The 18,156-nt window shown below is 39.8% G+C and overlaps 1 protein-coding gene across 6 annotated transcripts; it reads right to left on the reverse strand.

Annotated features, from left to right (window-relative positions):
* Window positions 1-666: 666 nt before the first annotated feature.
* LYPLA1 (lysophospholipase 1) lies at window positions 667-15,576 on the reverse strand. Of its 6 annotated transcripts, none has more exons than XM_075494673.1 (10): window positions 15,425-15,576; window positions 14,747-14,778; window positions 11,601-11,666; window positions 10,008-10,055; window positions 9,106-9,176; window positions 8,392-8,465; window positions 7,543-7,644; window positions 6,762-6,938; window positions 5,285-5,346; window positions 667-4,557 (listed from the first exon to the last, which is right to left on the reverse strand). In XM_075494673.1, exons 1-9 carry the CDS (start codon window positions 15,491-15,493, stop codon window positions 5,293-5,295), a joined length of 693 nt encoding a protein of 230 aa, XP_075350788.1. In that variant the 5' UTR covers window positions 15,494-15,576; the 3' UTR covers window positions 667-4,557; window positions 5,285-5,292. The 6 variants fall into 6 exon arrangements, with proteins under 6 accessions (XP_075350788.1, XP_075350789.1, XP_075350787.1 ...); XM_075494674.1 differs by having other exon boundaries at window positions 668-4,139; XM_075494672.1 differs by having other exon boundaries at window positions 668-4,139; window positions 5,245-5,346.
* Between the last annotated feature and the right edge of the window lie 2,580 nt (window positions 15,577-18,156).

Genomic DNA, 18,156 nt, shown 5'->3' on the forward strand with positions numbered 1-18,156 from the left:
GAGGGAAGTTTACCTTCTCCACACGGAGAACCTAAACCTCCCACTTAGATGCCTGAAGCAAGGTTCACTACACCTCAGCAAACTGGCTAAAAGTTTTAAGTTTTACAAGTTTTGCAGAGAAAAAGGAGGCAATAGGTTGCTCTTTTCTGGTAATTGGAACTAAGAGAAAACGATTATCTACTGATTCACTTTGTGGATGTCCATTAAATTATACAAGTACTTTGTTTAAATCAGCTTTAATCAGCTACATCGAAGGCACTTGTTTCACTCAAAGAGAATTAATAAACCTCTTATGCCAAAGGCAAACAGTGGTAACATGAGAGCGGCAAGCAATGAAACAAAAAGAAAAAAAAAAAAAGGAAAAAAACCCCTGTTCTGCAGCTATTATTCTTCAAAGAATCCCATTTCCAAGTTAACCAACAGACATTCTGAAAACTTCTTGAGAGTCACCTTCTTCACTTACACCAGTGGTCTCATACTGTATTTGATAAAATTTAATACAATAGTACATTGTAATTTTTTACTATGCTAATTCTAGGCAATGTTTCTCCTCACAGTTACCTCCTCAGGGATGCCAGGGCTGAAAGTAAATAGAAACTGAAGATGACTCAAAAAGTTTTTCACAAAATATAAACTGACAAATTACTCTGTATAGTATTGCATCTTTATTGTTACTAGCTATTCTTATATCCTTAAGTTGCTACAATATATTCACATACAGCACTGCATCTGACGTGCATTTCCACACATTCATGAACTGCCTAACTCCACTCCACACTGACTTTTAGACACCACAGTCTATGGAGACAAGCGGCCTTTTAGTTGCTTAAAACTGCCTGAGGGGGAAGGTCTAGCTTTACTACACACACACCCCATTCCCTCTCAAGTTTCTTCACCATCTCTTCCCAGATAATCTTAAGTTCTCTCTAGAGTGCCCCAAACCATGTATACTACTGATCAGCCTCAAGTATTACAGTTAACCTAAAGAGCACAACATGGAACCCCTGACCTGAAAACTGCTTCTTTAACAAATATGTTAAGTGGTACGTATGCTATGCCTAATATAACTTCAAAGGCTCGACGACACCGCAGAACCCCCAGAGGAAGGTGCAGCAGTACACAGTGAGAAGACTTTGGCTCTTTAGTGTCCTAGAATAAGGCTACTAGAAAATATTTTAGTTTCCTCTACCTTTCAAAATTACTGCAAATTCCAAGAAAACAAGTTAAAATAAAATTAACCCAGAATATGAAAAAAATCAAATCATACTTAGCATTCTCTCAACAAGGTAGCAAAACATAAATTGGTGGGTTTTTTTTTTTTCTTTTCAGTAACTACAAGTCATTGCTCTTTTGTATTATAGCATCATGCATTCATTACCACGCAATACATTTGCAAGAAGCCTCTAAAGTGCCTGTTTCACAGCAGATGAAAGCCCGACTTCTTTCAGGTAAGTATGGAAAAAGTCTTTAGTAGTTTCCCAAACACTGATTAAAATTTATTTCACAATGATAAAAATGAAAAGATTGTACATTTTCCCTATTACAGAAATAATTTCCAAAGTTAAGATTTCTTATCATAAATAAAATGAGTAAACTAAGTAAATTACATCTTAGATGTTTATATTAAATATAAATGGCTTATACTTCATAACACAAAGAGTAAGTGTTCCGTAATTCTTTATAAAATTTAAGATACACAGGCCTTGTATCTATGGCTTCATTAACATCTTACACAGTTTGTTCTCAGTCACATCCATCACACAAATAGCACCTCTACACAAAAGATGCATCCTAACGATTTCAATGAAGTGCAGTATACTCCATTAGAGAGAACATGTTTTAATTAACAGTTCTAATACCAGTTACAGTGTACAGTACTTTTACCAATCTACCGTGTTGTAATTATACAAGATAGGAGGAAGAGACCAAATCATACAGCCCTCACCACAGTACAGACCCCAGTACAGGTTCACTTCAAGAATGGCTGGAAGATTTGGCTTATAATACATAATTCAACATGTTTGTTAAAAAGTGGGCAACATATTCCAACAAGAAGTCAGACTTCTGACTGCACAAAACTGCAGTCAAATTTAAGTACCATTTTGAAATTAAAAACGCATTAAGGAGTTAGATACCCATTGAAACAAACTGATCTGTAAGCAAGGTATTTTCATATCAATACTTTCGTAGGTTTGACAGACATCATCCCCCTTTGGGGGATGTCTAACATTACCAAAAATAAACTTCATTATTGGACAGTTTCAAATTGTAGTTTAAGAGGCTAGGACATTCATTTAGAAGGCTGACAGTCCAACTTTGCCATTTTAATAGAATGTTATGAAAACCGCCACACCAGACTGAGCTATCATTCAGCCTAAAAATATATGCAATTATGACAACAATCACAGCATCAAATCTCTTCAGGTAGTGAAGAAGTTCAGCTACAGGATCATACACACAGCTTTCCACCTAGCTGGGAAGTTACAAAAGACAGGAGCTCAAGATAGACAGTGTAATATGGGATGCGCCAGGATAGGCTTCCTTGAAGTTTTCTCTAGGTTCTGGGCTCTTTAACAACCCCCAACTACAACATACTCATATACCCCTGCAAAAAAAAAACAACTTGAGGGGAAGAACTCTTCCTAGAATACAGAGATTCAGAATAAGTCACAACATTTACTTACATTTACTTTGGTAACACAGCTCCTTGTAGATAAAGCAAGCAGCGAAACAACAGTATGAAGAAAATCTTGTTACGATAGCTGAATATTTGAACCAAGTTAGCACATAAAGCTTTTCTAGAAAAACATCTGAAAGCGTCATGGAAGTTGAACAGTTGAAGCTGACTTGGATTAAAATGCTTAAGTACTAGAAACTGACCACAAGCTGTGAACACAGTTCACCAAACTGAAGAAAGTGTTACGAAGCTAACAGAGAATAAAGCTGGGACTGATCTCATTTTAACATCTTAGAAGTATCTTTCAAACTCATTCTAACAGAAGAAAGAATATGCGAAATGAGCACACAGTCAATTAGAAGATGAACAAGACAGCTGAACAGCATTATCAAACAATTTACAAACAGAACAAGAAAATAATAAAGGAAAAATTAGAAGCTTGTGCAGAACTTTGGAAACATGCCAATATTCAGGGAATTATTTAGACAACAGGGGAATGAGGATAAATCTAAAAACTAGGAGAAATAACATATAGTTTGCTTACCAAGTTTGCAATTCAGCAGGACTGCAAAATTAGCTAACACAGTTTGGGAATGACTCCAAGCTAGGACATACTGTTTTCTCAATAGAACTTTGGCACAACTACAATAAGAATATTATGGCTTTTTCTGTGAACTAAATTAACTGAAAGACAAATTGGCAGATCTATAGAACAGAGTGACTGAGGGAAAAGACTAATTAAACTTCAAAGTTAATAGACATGCCCTCTCAAACACACAGATGGAATATCTAAAAGTGTTTCAATACCATTTAGAAAAAAACCTCCTTTTCAATTTTACATATGAAGAGATGTTTAATAACCCAGAGAAACTGGATTAGGAAAGAAAAACAGCTTCCTAAAAATGAAGTGCAACACATATCCAAAAAAGCACTGAAAACTGAGAACTCACACTACAAGCATAAGTCAGATTTCTGACAGCAGCCATGTTAAAGAAGGGATATAAAGTAATTCCCCATTTATGCATTTGTACTGGCAGATGCCTTGGACGTAACTCCATATACACTGTAAGAGGACCACTTGATTAAGCTGGGAGAGAAGAAAGTACCTTAAATGCAGGTATGAAGCACAGTGCTAACCCGACAGATGCATCCAAATAGGAATATTCTTTGCTTGCAAACATATTATAGTACAGAACATTGTTATGCAGCATATTATGTAGTAAAAACTGTAGTGTATTTTTTAAACATTCCCAGTGCGTGACAGCCTCTGAACTCTACAGAAGAACAGCTGTTTCCAGAAGTAAATTACGGCTCTTAACTGCAAAAAGCTCTTGAGTGTGCATCAGTTTCTGTAACCCAGTACATTCTAGAATTTTAAGCTTCTGAAAGAAGAGACATTCTGTATGTTGTAGATTTATTTTTTTCCCCACAGTAGGTCTTCATACTCCTAGGCTATACTGATCTAGGGAAATGTAGAATGATGTATTTTTGAAAATAAGATTCTCTGTTCTTTTTCAGAAAAAAATCAAGTCTCAACATGTGATAAAAGAAAGTATTAGATGGTATCAACTTAAAGTTTAAGTAAGTTATATCCCAATTGCACTTATATTTCTATTAAAAAAGAATTCAAATTAGTCACTGTCTGTGTTACAAATAAGACTTCAACAATACACAAAACTACACAGTTGCATTGTTTTCAGTTAGTTACTCCAAAGCAGACAGAAAAATCAAAACTATATGCTGCAATTGCTCATGTGAAATATATCAACATTTCTACACAACTGAAAGTTACAAAGACTAAAGCACAAGATGAATATTCAGTATGAAAACAGGAAATTTTGAATGAAACCTGAATTAATCCTATGCACTGCTTCAGAATTCTGTTCCAAGTCAGCATTTGATGTGAGTTTATAGTAATAAAAAGAAAAAAGAAGCAAATAAAATAAGTGACAAATGACAGTCTAACAAGGAATGAGTCCCTTTAGAATTTCCACAATATCTACCTATATGGAAACAGTTAAAAATTGAGGTGGTTTAAATATAAGAAATACCTAGCCATTCTAGAACAACCCTCCTTATCTGGAGTAACAATTAACATTTAGCATTTAAAACTTTGTCCTTGGTAATATATATTCTACCATCATATGCCCACTATGTTACATGTTGTGTACTTTATGCATCCATTACATAAAGGAAATGTTTTAATATGTTTTCAATGAGTATTAAGAACAAATCATGTCTCAAGTATAACTAAACTGGTCACATTTATGTTGCTCACTTAAATTTTGTTTTTAATTACTTGTACAAGTAGCTTAAAATTTTGCAATACAAAAAAAAAAAATCAGACTTCTTGAAACAGTATGCTCAGGTTACATTCTGTCATTGCTACCTAGCTGTCTCATTCATATAGTCCCATCAGTGGATAATTAATAGTAAAAAGATTATCATTTCTTGTACATGTGTATTATTTAATCCTCATCCTAAGTAGAAATTTGCAACACAGTAGTAACACTGCAGGTATAGAAGTAATGCTTCCTATCAGGCATACAAAAAGATTAACACTCTACCACAGTTGATGCTGGTGTATTTATATAGAAGGCTTCTCACATATCATTTCAGTCTACAGGAGGTAGATGTTTGTCTATGAACTGTTTTACATCCATCATCTCCTGTTTAAAGATAAAAGTATATATTAGTTGAAGTTCCCTACTAATATATATTCAGCTACACTAAATCATGTTTCAACATTTCAGTTATAATGAGCAGCTGGGCTACAAATATTGTGTAATTAGTTACTTGATAAAATCATACCACTTTGCACACAAGTTAAGGCTGGTAACTCTTCAAGGCACTATGCACTCAGAAGAGGCTAAAATACAAGAAAAAGAGCAAAGACTACTTTTTCTCTCTCTCTCTGTGAAGTTGAGCTGGCAAGCTACATATTAATCATCAAGTGATTGAGATCAAGAACAGCACAAGGCTGAGCATGGACAGGATTTGAACATAGCTAAGGCCATAGCTCCATGTATACTTTAAACTTTTGCAAGTTAGCAGCAGTGAAAATCCAGCAGCTCCTCCTCCTAACCATTCCGTTTCACCTTCATGATGCTTCCTTCCTTAAGGAAAAGCAATACAGCGAACTACACTGGGAAACCAATCCATGTTACAAATAATTTAATTTTAATTTTTTTTTTAAGTCAATGTTGTAAGAAAGAGCACATTATTAATATATTTGCGTGACAACTCAATGCTATTACTGCTTAAATGCAATACAACTGTGTAAATGTCCAAAAGAGGTTGTCCAAGGGTACAGTTCCCAAAAGATGCAGCAATCCAGATTAACAAAGTCACTGCTGCTGACAAATGGTAGACTTGTTCCTTGCCTCCTCTTCTGTTTCTTGCTCCCACCATTTACTTTATGTGAGTTCCGATGCTTCAACTCACTACAGCTGCAAAAACTGAAGCCAGCAGCTTTTGCCATTTTACCAAGTTCACATGGTTCAAAGAAGTTTCTGATCAGCTCCAGAGCTGGTGCAAGAAGGAAGAGAGGGCCACAACATCATGAGCAGAGGGAACTAGTCCACTCCTTTCTGGCAGCAGCAAACCATTACAGCAGCTCAGCTGCCTGTTGAGCCAGAACCATAAATACAGGTTCTGAGGCTGCCTCTTCCATAGCACCAATGCTCCCTCTCCTTTTCTTTGGTGTCTCCATTCAAAGAACTAACAAGATTCTTCTCTCCAAAATACCAAGTTGGATTTATGCTGTGAGAATCTGCCTTCCAATTCAGTGATTTTTTTTTTAGTAAGCAAATAGTAAAAGGGGGGGGCAAGGGGGGAGTATTTTATAGACCAACTAGCCTAGTCCCAAAGTGAGGAAGTTCCCACTAGTCACATAAACTTCTGCCTTGGATGCTTTTTCAGCCAGGCATTCAGTTATTCACTAAAATAAGTCAGTAGCCTCAAGCTCTTATTAAAAAAAAAAAAAAACAAAAAAAACCACACCAAACCACCCCCCCCATACATATTTGTTTTGAGGGAAAAAAATTAACCATACCCAGCTAAAACATTGTATTAAGAAAGTTACCTCAATACATGAGCTATGCATCATGCCAGAGTAAGTCCTGAAGGTTACGTTAGCTGGATTTATCATACTCTTTAGCTTCTCAACAGTGAGAGAACCGAACATTAAAGGAACCAATGGGTCACAGTCCCCATGGCACTGAAGAACAGCAATCTCCTTGTTGACACCACTGATAGGGCCCTGTTAGGGATAGAATTAGAGGGAAGAAGAGAAGAAAGAGACAGTAAGTGGAGGTAAGGCTAACATCTTCGAGATAAAATAACCCCATGCACTATGCCCTGTGGCATGACAAATAAGTTGAATTCTGAAGGAAAAAAACACAACGTATAGTCTGCAAGTTCCTTGTGAAGTAAGCTCTGTGCCTGACAACACATTAAGTTCAAAAGTCTGCAAATAAAATTTTGGCACTAATTTCAGAACAGAAGAATATGATTTCTGGCCAAGTAAAAAACCTGATACTTTGTTGAAATACCTAGTCTCTAAGAAGATAGTTCCTTGCAGATGGAATAAATGGCAAACAGAAAATTCATCTTCAAGGAAAATTGCTGTATCCTTTAAGTTTCCTAGGAATGTCATTTTAAGCAGAGATAGCTACTGAGTATTCCCTCATTTTCCCTACTTGCCAAACTCTAAAACTCCAGGGCCCTATTTTAAAAACTTCTGAGTTATCAAACAACTGTTGATATGGAGTAATAACGATGGCCACTAATTCCTGCACAAGATACAATCTTCAGATATACTCATTCCCGAAGTGCAAATTAGCTTAGGAAAGAAACATAAATACCTGAGGAAAAGAAGCCCGTAGAGGAAGCCAACAGCTGAGGGCTACAACACCTGCTAACTTTTGTTGTGTAGTAAGAGCTGTATACAATGATAAAGCACCTCCCTAAGACAGAGAGATATAAGTATTAGAATGGTGATGGTAATGTTCCTTTTAATGCTTGTTTCAAGATCTCTGGTTTCTCCTTTAAAGGTCTTTTTCTATTCCCATCTATTCTTCCTTAGAACCAATGCTAAAACCAGTATTCCTGTATAACATTTATTTAGCTTTTTGCCCCCCCCCCCCCCTCGAAGTCCATGTGATCAATTCAGATGTAAAACAGCAAATTTACCGTAACTAACAGCTGGAAAAAAACCCCAACAAAACATGAAATAAAGCACTATCACTCATGACAGTATTATCACTACTTTAGTATTTTAATTTATTTGCATGCAGACTGGGGAGTTGGTGTACAGACCAATTAATCTATTAACCTACCTACCACAGACATGTTACAAGTATGAAGGGAAGAATTTCCCAAATAAATCCAGACCATCAAATATCTACCAAATTAAATTAAAAATACTAGCAAGATGTTCAAGCAAAGCTATGTAAGTTATGTGCATAAAGACTTTAAACAGACTATTAATTTTAGTACCTTTTTTCCACATGCCTGTTCATTTTCCAGTGAATAGTAATTATTTGCATAAAACTAAAAAACTTCATTTGTTAAGGCAAAGGAAAACTGACACCTTAAAATTTTAGAAGCACCTAACAACAGCTCTTTTCAATTCAAGTGTCTGCATTTCTCATGTTAGGAAAGCTAGGTTACTTCCCTAGAAAAAGACACAGTTCTTTCCAACCATACCTTACCTGAGAAAAGCCTCCCAGAATAATTCTATTAGAAGGAATTCCATTTTTTACTTCTTGATCTATCAGTGCTTTAACTGCAACATAAATGAAGGCCAGTAGTTAAAAACCACTCCACTCTGTAGAAAGTCTAGAAGAGGAAAGAGATCTTCTCCCTGATGTCAACAGAAAGCTAGTGAAAGAAAAATCTAGTCTGCTATACATTAAAAAGTATGAAAAGATCTAGAGCATGATCAGAAATTCCAGTGCCACTGTACCATTTCCAAAGAGCAAAACATGCAAGTAAGTCTCGCAAAAGCCCCACTGCCAGGAAGATGGTATCCTCGTCTAACTACCCAGCATCACAAGTGAATGCTCATACAGCTCTCACCTGCTGTGCTACCCAGAAACTCTTTAAAAAAAAAAAAAGTACACTTGTTCCCATGTGCATTTCATATTTGAGAGTATGAAGTGTTTGTACTAGTGAATTACTCTACCTACTCATGAAGTTAAAAAAAAAAAAAAAACAACCAAAAAACCACAACAAAACAAACTATGCACTTAGCTAAACTTTGATCAGCAATAATACAATATATACATATTACTTTCCCTAACAATTTTGTCTCTGGAAAATCTGTTTCAGACTGATAATTCATTTTTAAGAATTCATTTTAAGCCATAAAATAATTCATTTTAAGCCATTCATTTTTAAGCCATAAAAAGTATTCCTAAGCATACCATTCTCTGCTGCCTGCTTGATCCCAACTTCATCTTCCTGTGAATCTGGAGAAAGTCCAATGATATCAAACCTTACAAAAATATCAACAAGAGAATTACTCATTACAGCATCAATTCCACTTTCTGAAAAAACAAATAATAAAATTGGGATATTTTCCAGATAAAAATGTTAGCTGACATATTAGTTAGGACCAACCACCCATAGCTACAAGAAATAGCGGACAATCTGTGAATGTGGCTAAAAGGCTAGATCTAGCCAACAAAGCTTTTCTGAGTTTTGCTATCTTCTGTAATTTAGTGCAGATTAAGCAGCTCAGTTTTGATATTTGCTGCAAAAATATCAGCAGGAATTTCAATTTATCAGTTGCATTTACAAAATTAAAATAGTGTTTGAAGACCTACAGGAAAAACAAACACAAGTTACTTGAGAAAAAAAAAATGAAAAGGACTGGTTTAAGACCATTGAAATCTACCATATTTTTCTTGCCTTCTATTCAGCATGGATGTTTTAAAGAACAGTTTCTATATATTCTACTGCCCACCAAATATTACTCACTAGTAGCAATAATGCTTCCACTGCAAGTCTCTACTACTACTGACTATGAATTCACACACCATACAGACTACAGACTATACTTGTAAAATAAAGTGGGTTTTTATTTTTTATTTTAAGACACACAGATTAGTCCTGAGGAATAACCATTACCATAGATACACAAGGAATTAGAGCGTACTCGTGAGAGCACTTTTATAAGAACAGAACTAAAGCAAAAAGCTTTTTATACTTACATCTGATTAAAACTAGCCATTCAGGTTGTTCACGATTTTTAATTAAGAACAGTGAGTTCAAACCCCTAGATATCTTTTTGATTAGAATTGTCTGCAATTGAACAAATACTTACCACGATGGCATAGCCATGTTCATGTTCAAAGAAACTGGCATAACTGGCCTAGAAATGAGAATGAACAACACTGACATGATACAAACTGAAATTTAATAAGGCAGATGCAGTTATGTCATTAAATTACATATCCCTAAATCTGTCTTACTTTTAAACCATAATTAACATTAACTACTTTGTAGCATCTCTGCAAGAAATCTCTCTTGAAACCTGGCAGCCCAAACACATTTAATATTCAGAGCTGAATTACCACTTTCTATGGAGAGCAAACAAAACATTAATGGGCTGCTTTATATAAATATATGTGTGTGCGTGTGTGCATATATAGCATATACATATGAGCTATATATATAGATAACACACACATGTACCTCATCTAGTTATTTCTAAGTAACAGTTAATTTATCACAGTTCCATACACATGCTCAGTGGATGAAGGCACCTTACACAGCAGCATCAGCAAACCTAAGGAAGCGGCCAAACGCAGCACTGTGGCAGATATGAGTCTGGCCACGCATGCTTCTCCCAACAGCAGAAGCTGCTTAAGCAGTGCCTGCCTTCACTGCAGGACTCATTCCCACCCTTATGCTGCTGCGTGGCATCTTTTCAGACATACCAAGACAACTTCAATGGACCATGCCATGGATCAAATCTGGCTATAGTTTTAATCTACTGAAATTGATGAACATAAGTTCTGCAGAGGAAGACTGAAAGAAGGCAAAGGGCAAGCAAAAAGAACAGCAGATACTGCTAAGCTCTTCTTGAATGACTCAGCAAAGCGTGGCCATGTGGTAAAACAAATACATAAATCACAGCCCAGTAATCAGTAATACACCAAAACATTGCTTACTTATCTCCCTATCCTCCCTGCTCCGCATCTCCCAAGACTGCTGGAGCAAAAGACAATCTGAATTTTGTGTTAAAATAAATTAAGATTAAATTTCATTAGTTTTTCTATCATTAAGTAAATACTAGATAGATCTTAATGCTTTATTTACTGACTCCTGACCCTGCTCAGAAGTATTTCACTTCTCAGATTGCACAAAGACAGCTCAAATTGCATTATTTGCTGAGAATATGAATATCCTGTTAATCTTTGAAACTTGTTGTAGGTAACAGGGAAATTTTGTCTGCTATACATGCACCTGAGTTTAAGTACATGCACCTAATACAAAGTCAATTTAATGGTCAGTAAAATAAAAAAAAATACTCCTTGTTAAGACTGGCTTTTAACAAATGACTGTTGGGAGAAAAAAAGCAACAAACAAGTCAGTCCAGTGAAAACAAAGTCAAAACAATCTAACTTTGCACATAAAACTTTCCAAATATGCTTTCAGTCTGAATTAGTAACAAAAGCAAAATATGAATAAAAATGCAGTTTTGCCATAGAGTAAACCACACAGCAGTTCCTAAAAATAACAAAATATTTAATTTTGTTATTTGTTATTTTTAATATTTAAGCATCAAAATTATTTTAGAGTGTTTTTTTATACAAAAACAAAATGCAGAGACATCCAAATCCCATCTGATTTCATCATCTGTGCAAGTGTCTTAGTAAGTAAAAATGTAAAACAAGAAAAGTTACAAACTTACGCATGTGGGCAAATGTATTTTACATGGGGGCTTTTGATACCTGCAAGTGCTTCTGACCATCCATGCCTGTTAACAAAAAATACATTAAATCACATTTACATTTTGGCTTAGCTCTTATTTCTACGTTGGTGCAAGAGCACAGAGCAAGTATGAAATATGCCAAATTAGATCAATATAAACACTTTTCTAGAAAATTTTTACATCAACTGGAGTATGCTATGAATATAATACTAAGCCTTAAAAGGTTTGTTCTGCCTCTAAAAATTTGTTGCATACATACAGCCAGGGACACTTCATCTAATTTGACTATCATCGTTCTGGCACAGCTGCAGAAATACCACTTTGGCTCTAGGCAATGCTTGCTCTGTATCTGGCTGGGTTTATTAACTTGGGTGCTACAGCATTTGAACACAGGCATCCTGCTCCCAGGCAGCTCTAGCCCAGAGGCTGCTTTGCTGCTCCTGCAGAGTTAAGGCAGATTCTTTCACAGCCAGCTTTGCTTTTTCTGAACCAAATTTCTTGATGTGGGAGAGCAGTGAACTGACATCTAAGCTAACTCCACATGGAGCCAACCTAATGAATCAGACCTATTAACTTTGGCTCAGCTTGAATGCTCTCAGATTCGGGCAGTCCTGAACAACACTCCAGATTGCAAGCAGTTTTTTAATCTCAAGCACGTGCTGTACGAATGCACAGAACACTGTGAGATGTGCACAGCAGATGAGTTATCAAGCTTCCTATAAACCAGGAAACTGGAAAGCATAATTTAAACATCTCCGAGAGACTCACTTCAGGACTCATCGAGACACGAACCAAGCTGGACCCAAATCTGAACCTGTGCAAAACCGCTGCCTGTGCTTGCACTTTGCTTTCCAGAACACTCAATAGTACCTGCATTTCCTGATTTTTCTCATGATTCAGTATTCCTAACTCACCCACTAAACTAGATACTGGAAAGTTGATTCTAAGCAGAAAACACTTGTAACAAATTCATCAGTGACACAGCTGAACTAATCAGACCAACAGCAGACAAGCCATAAAAGCGTGTTTAATATCATCCTGAAAAGTTAATGTACGCTACCTAAAGTTAAAGACATTTCAAATACACAGACAGCAAAGACATTTGAAACACGGGCTGTGTATCTCAGCCTACTTCCTACCAATACTTTTATATATACCATTAACAAACTGTGGGTGATATTACTTGCATAATATTTGCAGTTATCACAGAAGGCCAAATAAGAATCTGAAGGAGAAATATGACTGAGAAAAACTAGTTAGGTAAGGATTTGGGGACTTTTTTTAGCCAACTATAAAGATTAATTTGACAAATTTGGAAAGCAACACTGTATGCACATTTATGCAGACTCTTCAGAACAATCCTATATGTTGTACCTTTTGTTCAGATTTTGACAAGTATGTACCAATCGTTAAGTGCCATTTATATAGGAGCTAAGAGAGAAAAAGAACATAACCTCCATTAGACACTTCTCAGAGTAAGAAAAATACAGTTGGTAAACTGAAGTGAGCAATTTAAAAATTCATGTGAAGTAGAACAGGTCAGTTTAAACTGAGGGAAATTATAAAATTGTTAATTAGTTCTCTTCAGACAATTCTTTTTTGGGTCACTACTATGGCTTTTTTGGAAAAAAAAATGGCAGTATGTCAAAGGCAGTTTTAGCTAATCTGATCTGCAGTGGATTAGAGGAACAAATACAGCTAAATCACCATATTTCCACAGACGTGTTAGGACTTGTTAATGCCTACATTCCAGTATGCTCGGTGCATTTGCAAGCTTGAGGCTGCGCGTTAGCTTTGTCACCAAAATGGAAATACCACATTGGTATAAACGAATACAATTTATGTTAAAGAGCAAATCTCTGTGGTTTTTTTCCCCTTCCTAAAACCAACATCAACCCTAGTTGCAAGGACTCAATTTCCAAAGACTCAAAAGATTCTGCAATTGCTTGCTGAACATTTGGTGCCAAGATGCAGGAAGCACTGCTGCCTCAGCTGCGTCCTACCAGCAGAAAGGAAGAGGGATAATGCAAACAAGGTGGTGTGTCAGCACAACAAATGAGAGCAAACATCTCCACTTGTACAATACTGCCAAGTGCATGGACTTCACTCTTTTTAACTTGTTAAGTGTCCAGGTTACACAAGTTTCAAATTTTTTTTTTTTTTAGTTCTTCAGAAAAAGTTTTTTTCTTAAACATTTCAAGTTTCAACCTAGAAGCAACATTCAAGATCCAGGTAACAAAAATGGAGTTCTTAAAAAAAATACTGTGTAATTTTGCCCATAAGGGAGCACAATAGACAAAGCATTCATGCTACTTATTTTCAGTATCTAAGTGCCAATTCCGTTAAAGTCTTCTACCAAAAAAAGGTTTCAACACACTCCTAACTTGTTAATTCAATGGCTTTAATGAATGTATGCCTATATCGCAGCACGCACAAGCTTCAAATGGAAACATTACATCACACCTAGGACACCTCCCAGAAATTCGCTACTCTTTCCATTTCTACTCAAACGTGGAAATAACAGGAACAAGGCAAACAGGGCATTTCACCGCTCGTTTGGGTTTTTTTGGAGTCTAAGACCACATTTCAGATAGAGGAATCTGTAGACATTAGGTGACTACTTAGGAGTTTGCTTAGATAAATCAAGTAAGCCTGGATTTTAACCTAAGTGAGCCATACTGAAGAAGAAACCATGGTCTAACGGCACCTACTAGCAAACCAACAACCCACAAGCCTGGGAAAAAAAGAGAACTCTAAATTTAGAGAAGCACAGGAATAACCAGGAACCCACTCTCAGGAAAGCAGAAGATCAGAAACCCACAGACTTCATTTTCCACCAAGTTTGACTCAAGAACAAAAGAGGGATCACATTCAGACCAAATTAGGTAAGTGATTGAAAAGAGAGAAGAAAAAGCTTTTGAGGACTTATGCTGGGAAATTTTAAATAAATAGTTGTCATAATCATTCCAGCATACATTGAGTTGCATCTGTTGTTAGCCACTGCAGCCAATTAAGGGCAAAATAAGAAGCTTAAGTAACTTTTAACTGCTCACGTCTTTAAAACATGCAGCCTTATATTTGAAACTATAATAACTATTAAGTATGCAACAGATCAGAACACACACCCGGTATCTCCCAATCCATGAAGAAAAATGACCTAAGGGGAAAAAAAAAAACATAGTGGTATAAGATCACTAAGCTGTAAACGCACCTAACCCACGTACTACAGACGCCCACGCAAGATCACACACAGTTGGGAGCACGATACGACTTTCTCGGAAGAAGCGTCTGCCTCGTTCACTTCCCAGCCCAGTCCTCCCCGCCCCCGCCTCCCCGCCGCCATCAGCGGGCGCACCCCGCCCTCGGCCGGCACACGGCGCCGCGGGGCCCCCGCCGGGCGCGGAGGGCGGCGCGGCCCCCGCTGACACCGATGACCTTCCCCTGCCCGGCGCCCACTCCAGCCGCGAAGGGAGCGGGATCCCGGTGCCGAGCCCGGCCCGGCTCTGGCAGGAAAGTAACGGGACAGACCTGTCAACCTGCCCGGGCCGGGCCGGGCCGCCATACCCCCTCACACCAGGCAGGCGCCCACCCGGCGGCAGCGTGGGTCGCACCCGCCCTCAGCCTGGCCGGGCCGGGCCGGGCCTGACCGTGGCGTCGCCCCCAGGCCGCAGGACCACGGCGGCCGCCCCCCACCCGGGGCTGAGGCCGCAGCGGAGAACAAAGCGGGGTGGGGGCCACCCCCCGCCAGGGCGGACCCCGGACCGCCGGCGCCTCCCCGCGGCTCGCCCCCCGCCCGCACTCACGGCAGCCGTCGCCTTCCTGGCGGCCGGGACGATGGCGGGGAGCGGCGCCGACATGTTGTTGCCGCACATACACCGGGCTGCGAGGCGGCCAGCGGGACACCGGCCAGCAGCGGGGAGGCGGGACGGGCGCCAGGCCAGGAGGGCGGGGGAAGGGGGGCGGGCGGCGGGGTGGGAGGGGCGCGGGTGGGCGGGCGGCAGCCGGGGGCGCTGCGGCAGCCGGGGGCGGGGGAGCGAGGAGCGCGGGAGCGGACCCGCCGCCCACAGCCCCCCGCCCGCGCACCGGAGCGCGCCGCCGCCCCGCTCGCGGGCAGCCTCCCCCGCCCTCGCCGGGGCCATCCCCGCACCCGATTGGCTGTCGCCGGGGCGGCGGGAGAGGCGGCCCTCGGGGCGCGAGGTGCGGGCGGCCCGGAGGCGGGCGCGCGGCTGAGGGGAGCTGCTGCCGGCTGCGCGCCCGGCAGCGAGCCTGGCCGCGGGCGGGCGGCTCTGAGGTAAAAGATTAACGTGGCCTCCGCGGAGCCGGAGCAGCGACCCTTTATTCCCCCGTCGGCCTTGTACGTGCCTTCCCGGGCCGGCCTGCTGCCTGTGAGGGGCGCAGGCGGCGTGAACTGCGGCCTGGGCAGGCGTGTGGGCGCTGCAGACCTCTAGGGTGTACGGCGGGAGCTAACGCCTGCTAGGGATACCCCTCAGGGGAAGCCCGGCTGAAGCCTGGTGTATTGGGAAGTGACAAGTCTGCATACAGTGATTAAAAGTCAGGCTCTGCGAAGTTGCTTCTGTCTTCGGGTTTCCAGTGCTTTCAAAGAGTTTGAACTGTCTTTCATCATTAAAAGCACCTTTCAAATAGCCAGATATAACTGCCAGGTGATACTGCACTTTTATAGTATAATTTGTATGTGTCTGTGGTTTGAGTGTTTCCTGTAAAAATCATTTTTATGCTGTATTATGAGGCTTAGGGAAAAAGGGAAATTACAGTATTCTTAAATAGGTAAATATAAAATAGTAAGTCATGGGAAAGAGGAAAACCAGCAAACAGCGTTGTTAGACAGAACTCATTTGTCCTCATCAGATTAGAAGCCTTCATCACCAAATTAAATCTCTTGGTTTACAGCCAAAGAGTCAATTATTCTTATTCATCTTGAAATGTATTGGGCTATTCAGGCACTCTGCATTGAAATTACTGGACCATTCCAGTCCATTCCGAATACTTAGACCAACTCTGAATAAGTATGGCAAACACATTTCTATCAAAATGAAATACTTTGTTCTTTGTCTTCTATTCCATACGTCTTTGTCAGATATTTCTTCCCAGAAAGTCAATCTACTCATTGTATTTGCCGGGTGGTATCTGCCTAACATGGATGCTTTTCTGGCAGCTCAAACAGCAGCTGAATGCTCACTAATACTTCTTTCACATCCTTCCCACTGGCATGTTCCATAACAGGCAAGGACGTTTTTTCACAAAGCTTTTGCTCAACAACGTTAATATTTTTATCAGCATGTGTGAGAGACTGAAAGAGTTAATGTCTCAAACATTGTGGAGAGATGAGGCGTGATTTGCATGGCGACTTTGCAAGTCGGCTAGCATGGGATGGGGAGAGCTTTTCGGAGGAGAGACTAAAAGAGGTATTGTCTTGTGAGACACTGAAGGAGGTACTGTCTCAAACATTGTATCGACGTAAGGTGCAGCAAGTCGGCTAGCACGGGATGAGAAGAGCGCGTCGGAGGATGCACAGTTACCATCTATAGCCAGAGGTCACACAGAGTTTTATCTAAGGAATGGGCCTACAACCACCTGAAACTTGGAATGAAACTCCTTGCAACCACCCCCCCTCCCTCCCCCCAGCGCCTGCAAACTTTTGAGGACCAGAACAACAAAAGTCCTCCGGGGTGTGACCTGAGGCAGGGATTAGAGTATAAAGAGACACCTTCCCCAGGGAACGAACGGCGCGCGCCCATCACCGGAGGATTGCCACATCTGTCACCGTCATCACAGGATCCAAGGGTGGTGATACCTTTCCTTTTCTTTATCCTCCTCTCTTCTCTTTTCCTTTTCTCACTTCTCTTTTCCTCTACTCTTCCACTATATATATATATCTGGGCATATGAGTTTTGGATGAATTGTGACGGGTTGCCCGGAAAATAGCTCCATTGCCAAATTGCCTCTGTTCGTTCGCTGAGCTTGCTAGTTCGTTAAGTTTGTAGTTTGCTAGTTAATAAAGTTGCTAGTCTGACTGTTCCTCTGAGTCATTGTCGTGACTCTACCGGCCTGCGGCTCTGCTGAGCAGAGATCGGCCTTTGTCGGTACACAAATCCCCAGGGAATCAAAAAGATTCACCCACCTCGCAACCAACCGAGTGGGATGAGACAGCATGGCTGCATAAAATATATTGGAGAAGCCTTTGTGCCAACTGTGTAACATTAAACATGCAGCCTCTTTTGCCATGATTGTTAGGCCGCTTTGATACATAGTATTTCTGCCAGGGCATCCCTGTTACTGTCAAAATTGGTTTATTTTCATAGGTAGCTTTTAGTGTTTTTATCTCTAGTGTGTGTTCTTGCCTCATGTATTGTACCCAATTCAAATCTGTTAAGAAAATACAGTTTATGCATAAAAGATTCCTAAAAGATTAGGAGCTTCACGTTATGTCAGGTGCTTATCAAGTATGCTGAACCTGACTCTTGCTGTAGAGCATCCTTTTGGGGCATGAACAAAATTCTGCCTTCCCTTTCTACCA

This window comes from Mycteria americana, chromosome 2 (assembly GCF_035582795.1).
Source record: "Mycteria americana isolate JAX WOST 10 ecotype Jacksonville Zoo and Gardens chromosome 2, USCA_MyAme_1.0, whole genome shotgun sequence".
Lineage (NCBI taxonomy): Eukaryota > Metazoa > Chordata > Aves > Ciconiiformes > Ciconiidae > Mycteria > Mycteria americana.

Excerpts from the sequence above, each read along its gene's own strand:
- LYPLA1 (XM_075494673.1), bottom strand. The coding sequence starts at position 15,493 with ATGTGCGGCAACAACATGTCGGCGCCGCTCCCCGCCATCGTCCCGGCC. Across the intron at positions 8,466-9,105 it reads CAAGCAGGCAGCAGAGAATG|TTAAAGCACTGATAGATCAA; the intron begins GTATGCTTAGGA and ends TTTATGTTGCAG. Across the intron at positions 6,939-7,542 it reads TACGGGCTTCTTTTCCTCAG|GGCCCTATCAGTGGTGTCAA; the intron begins GTATTTATGTTT and ends TATCCCTAACAG.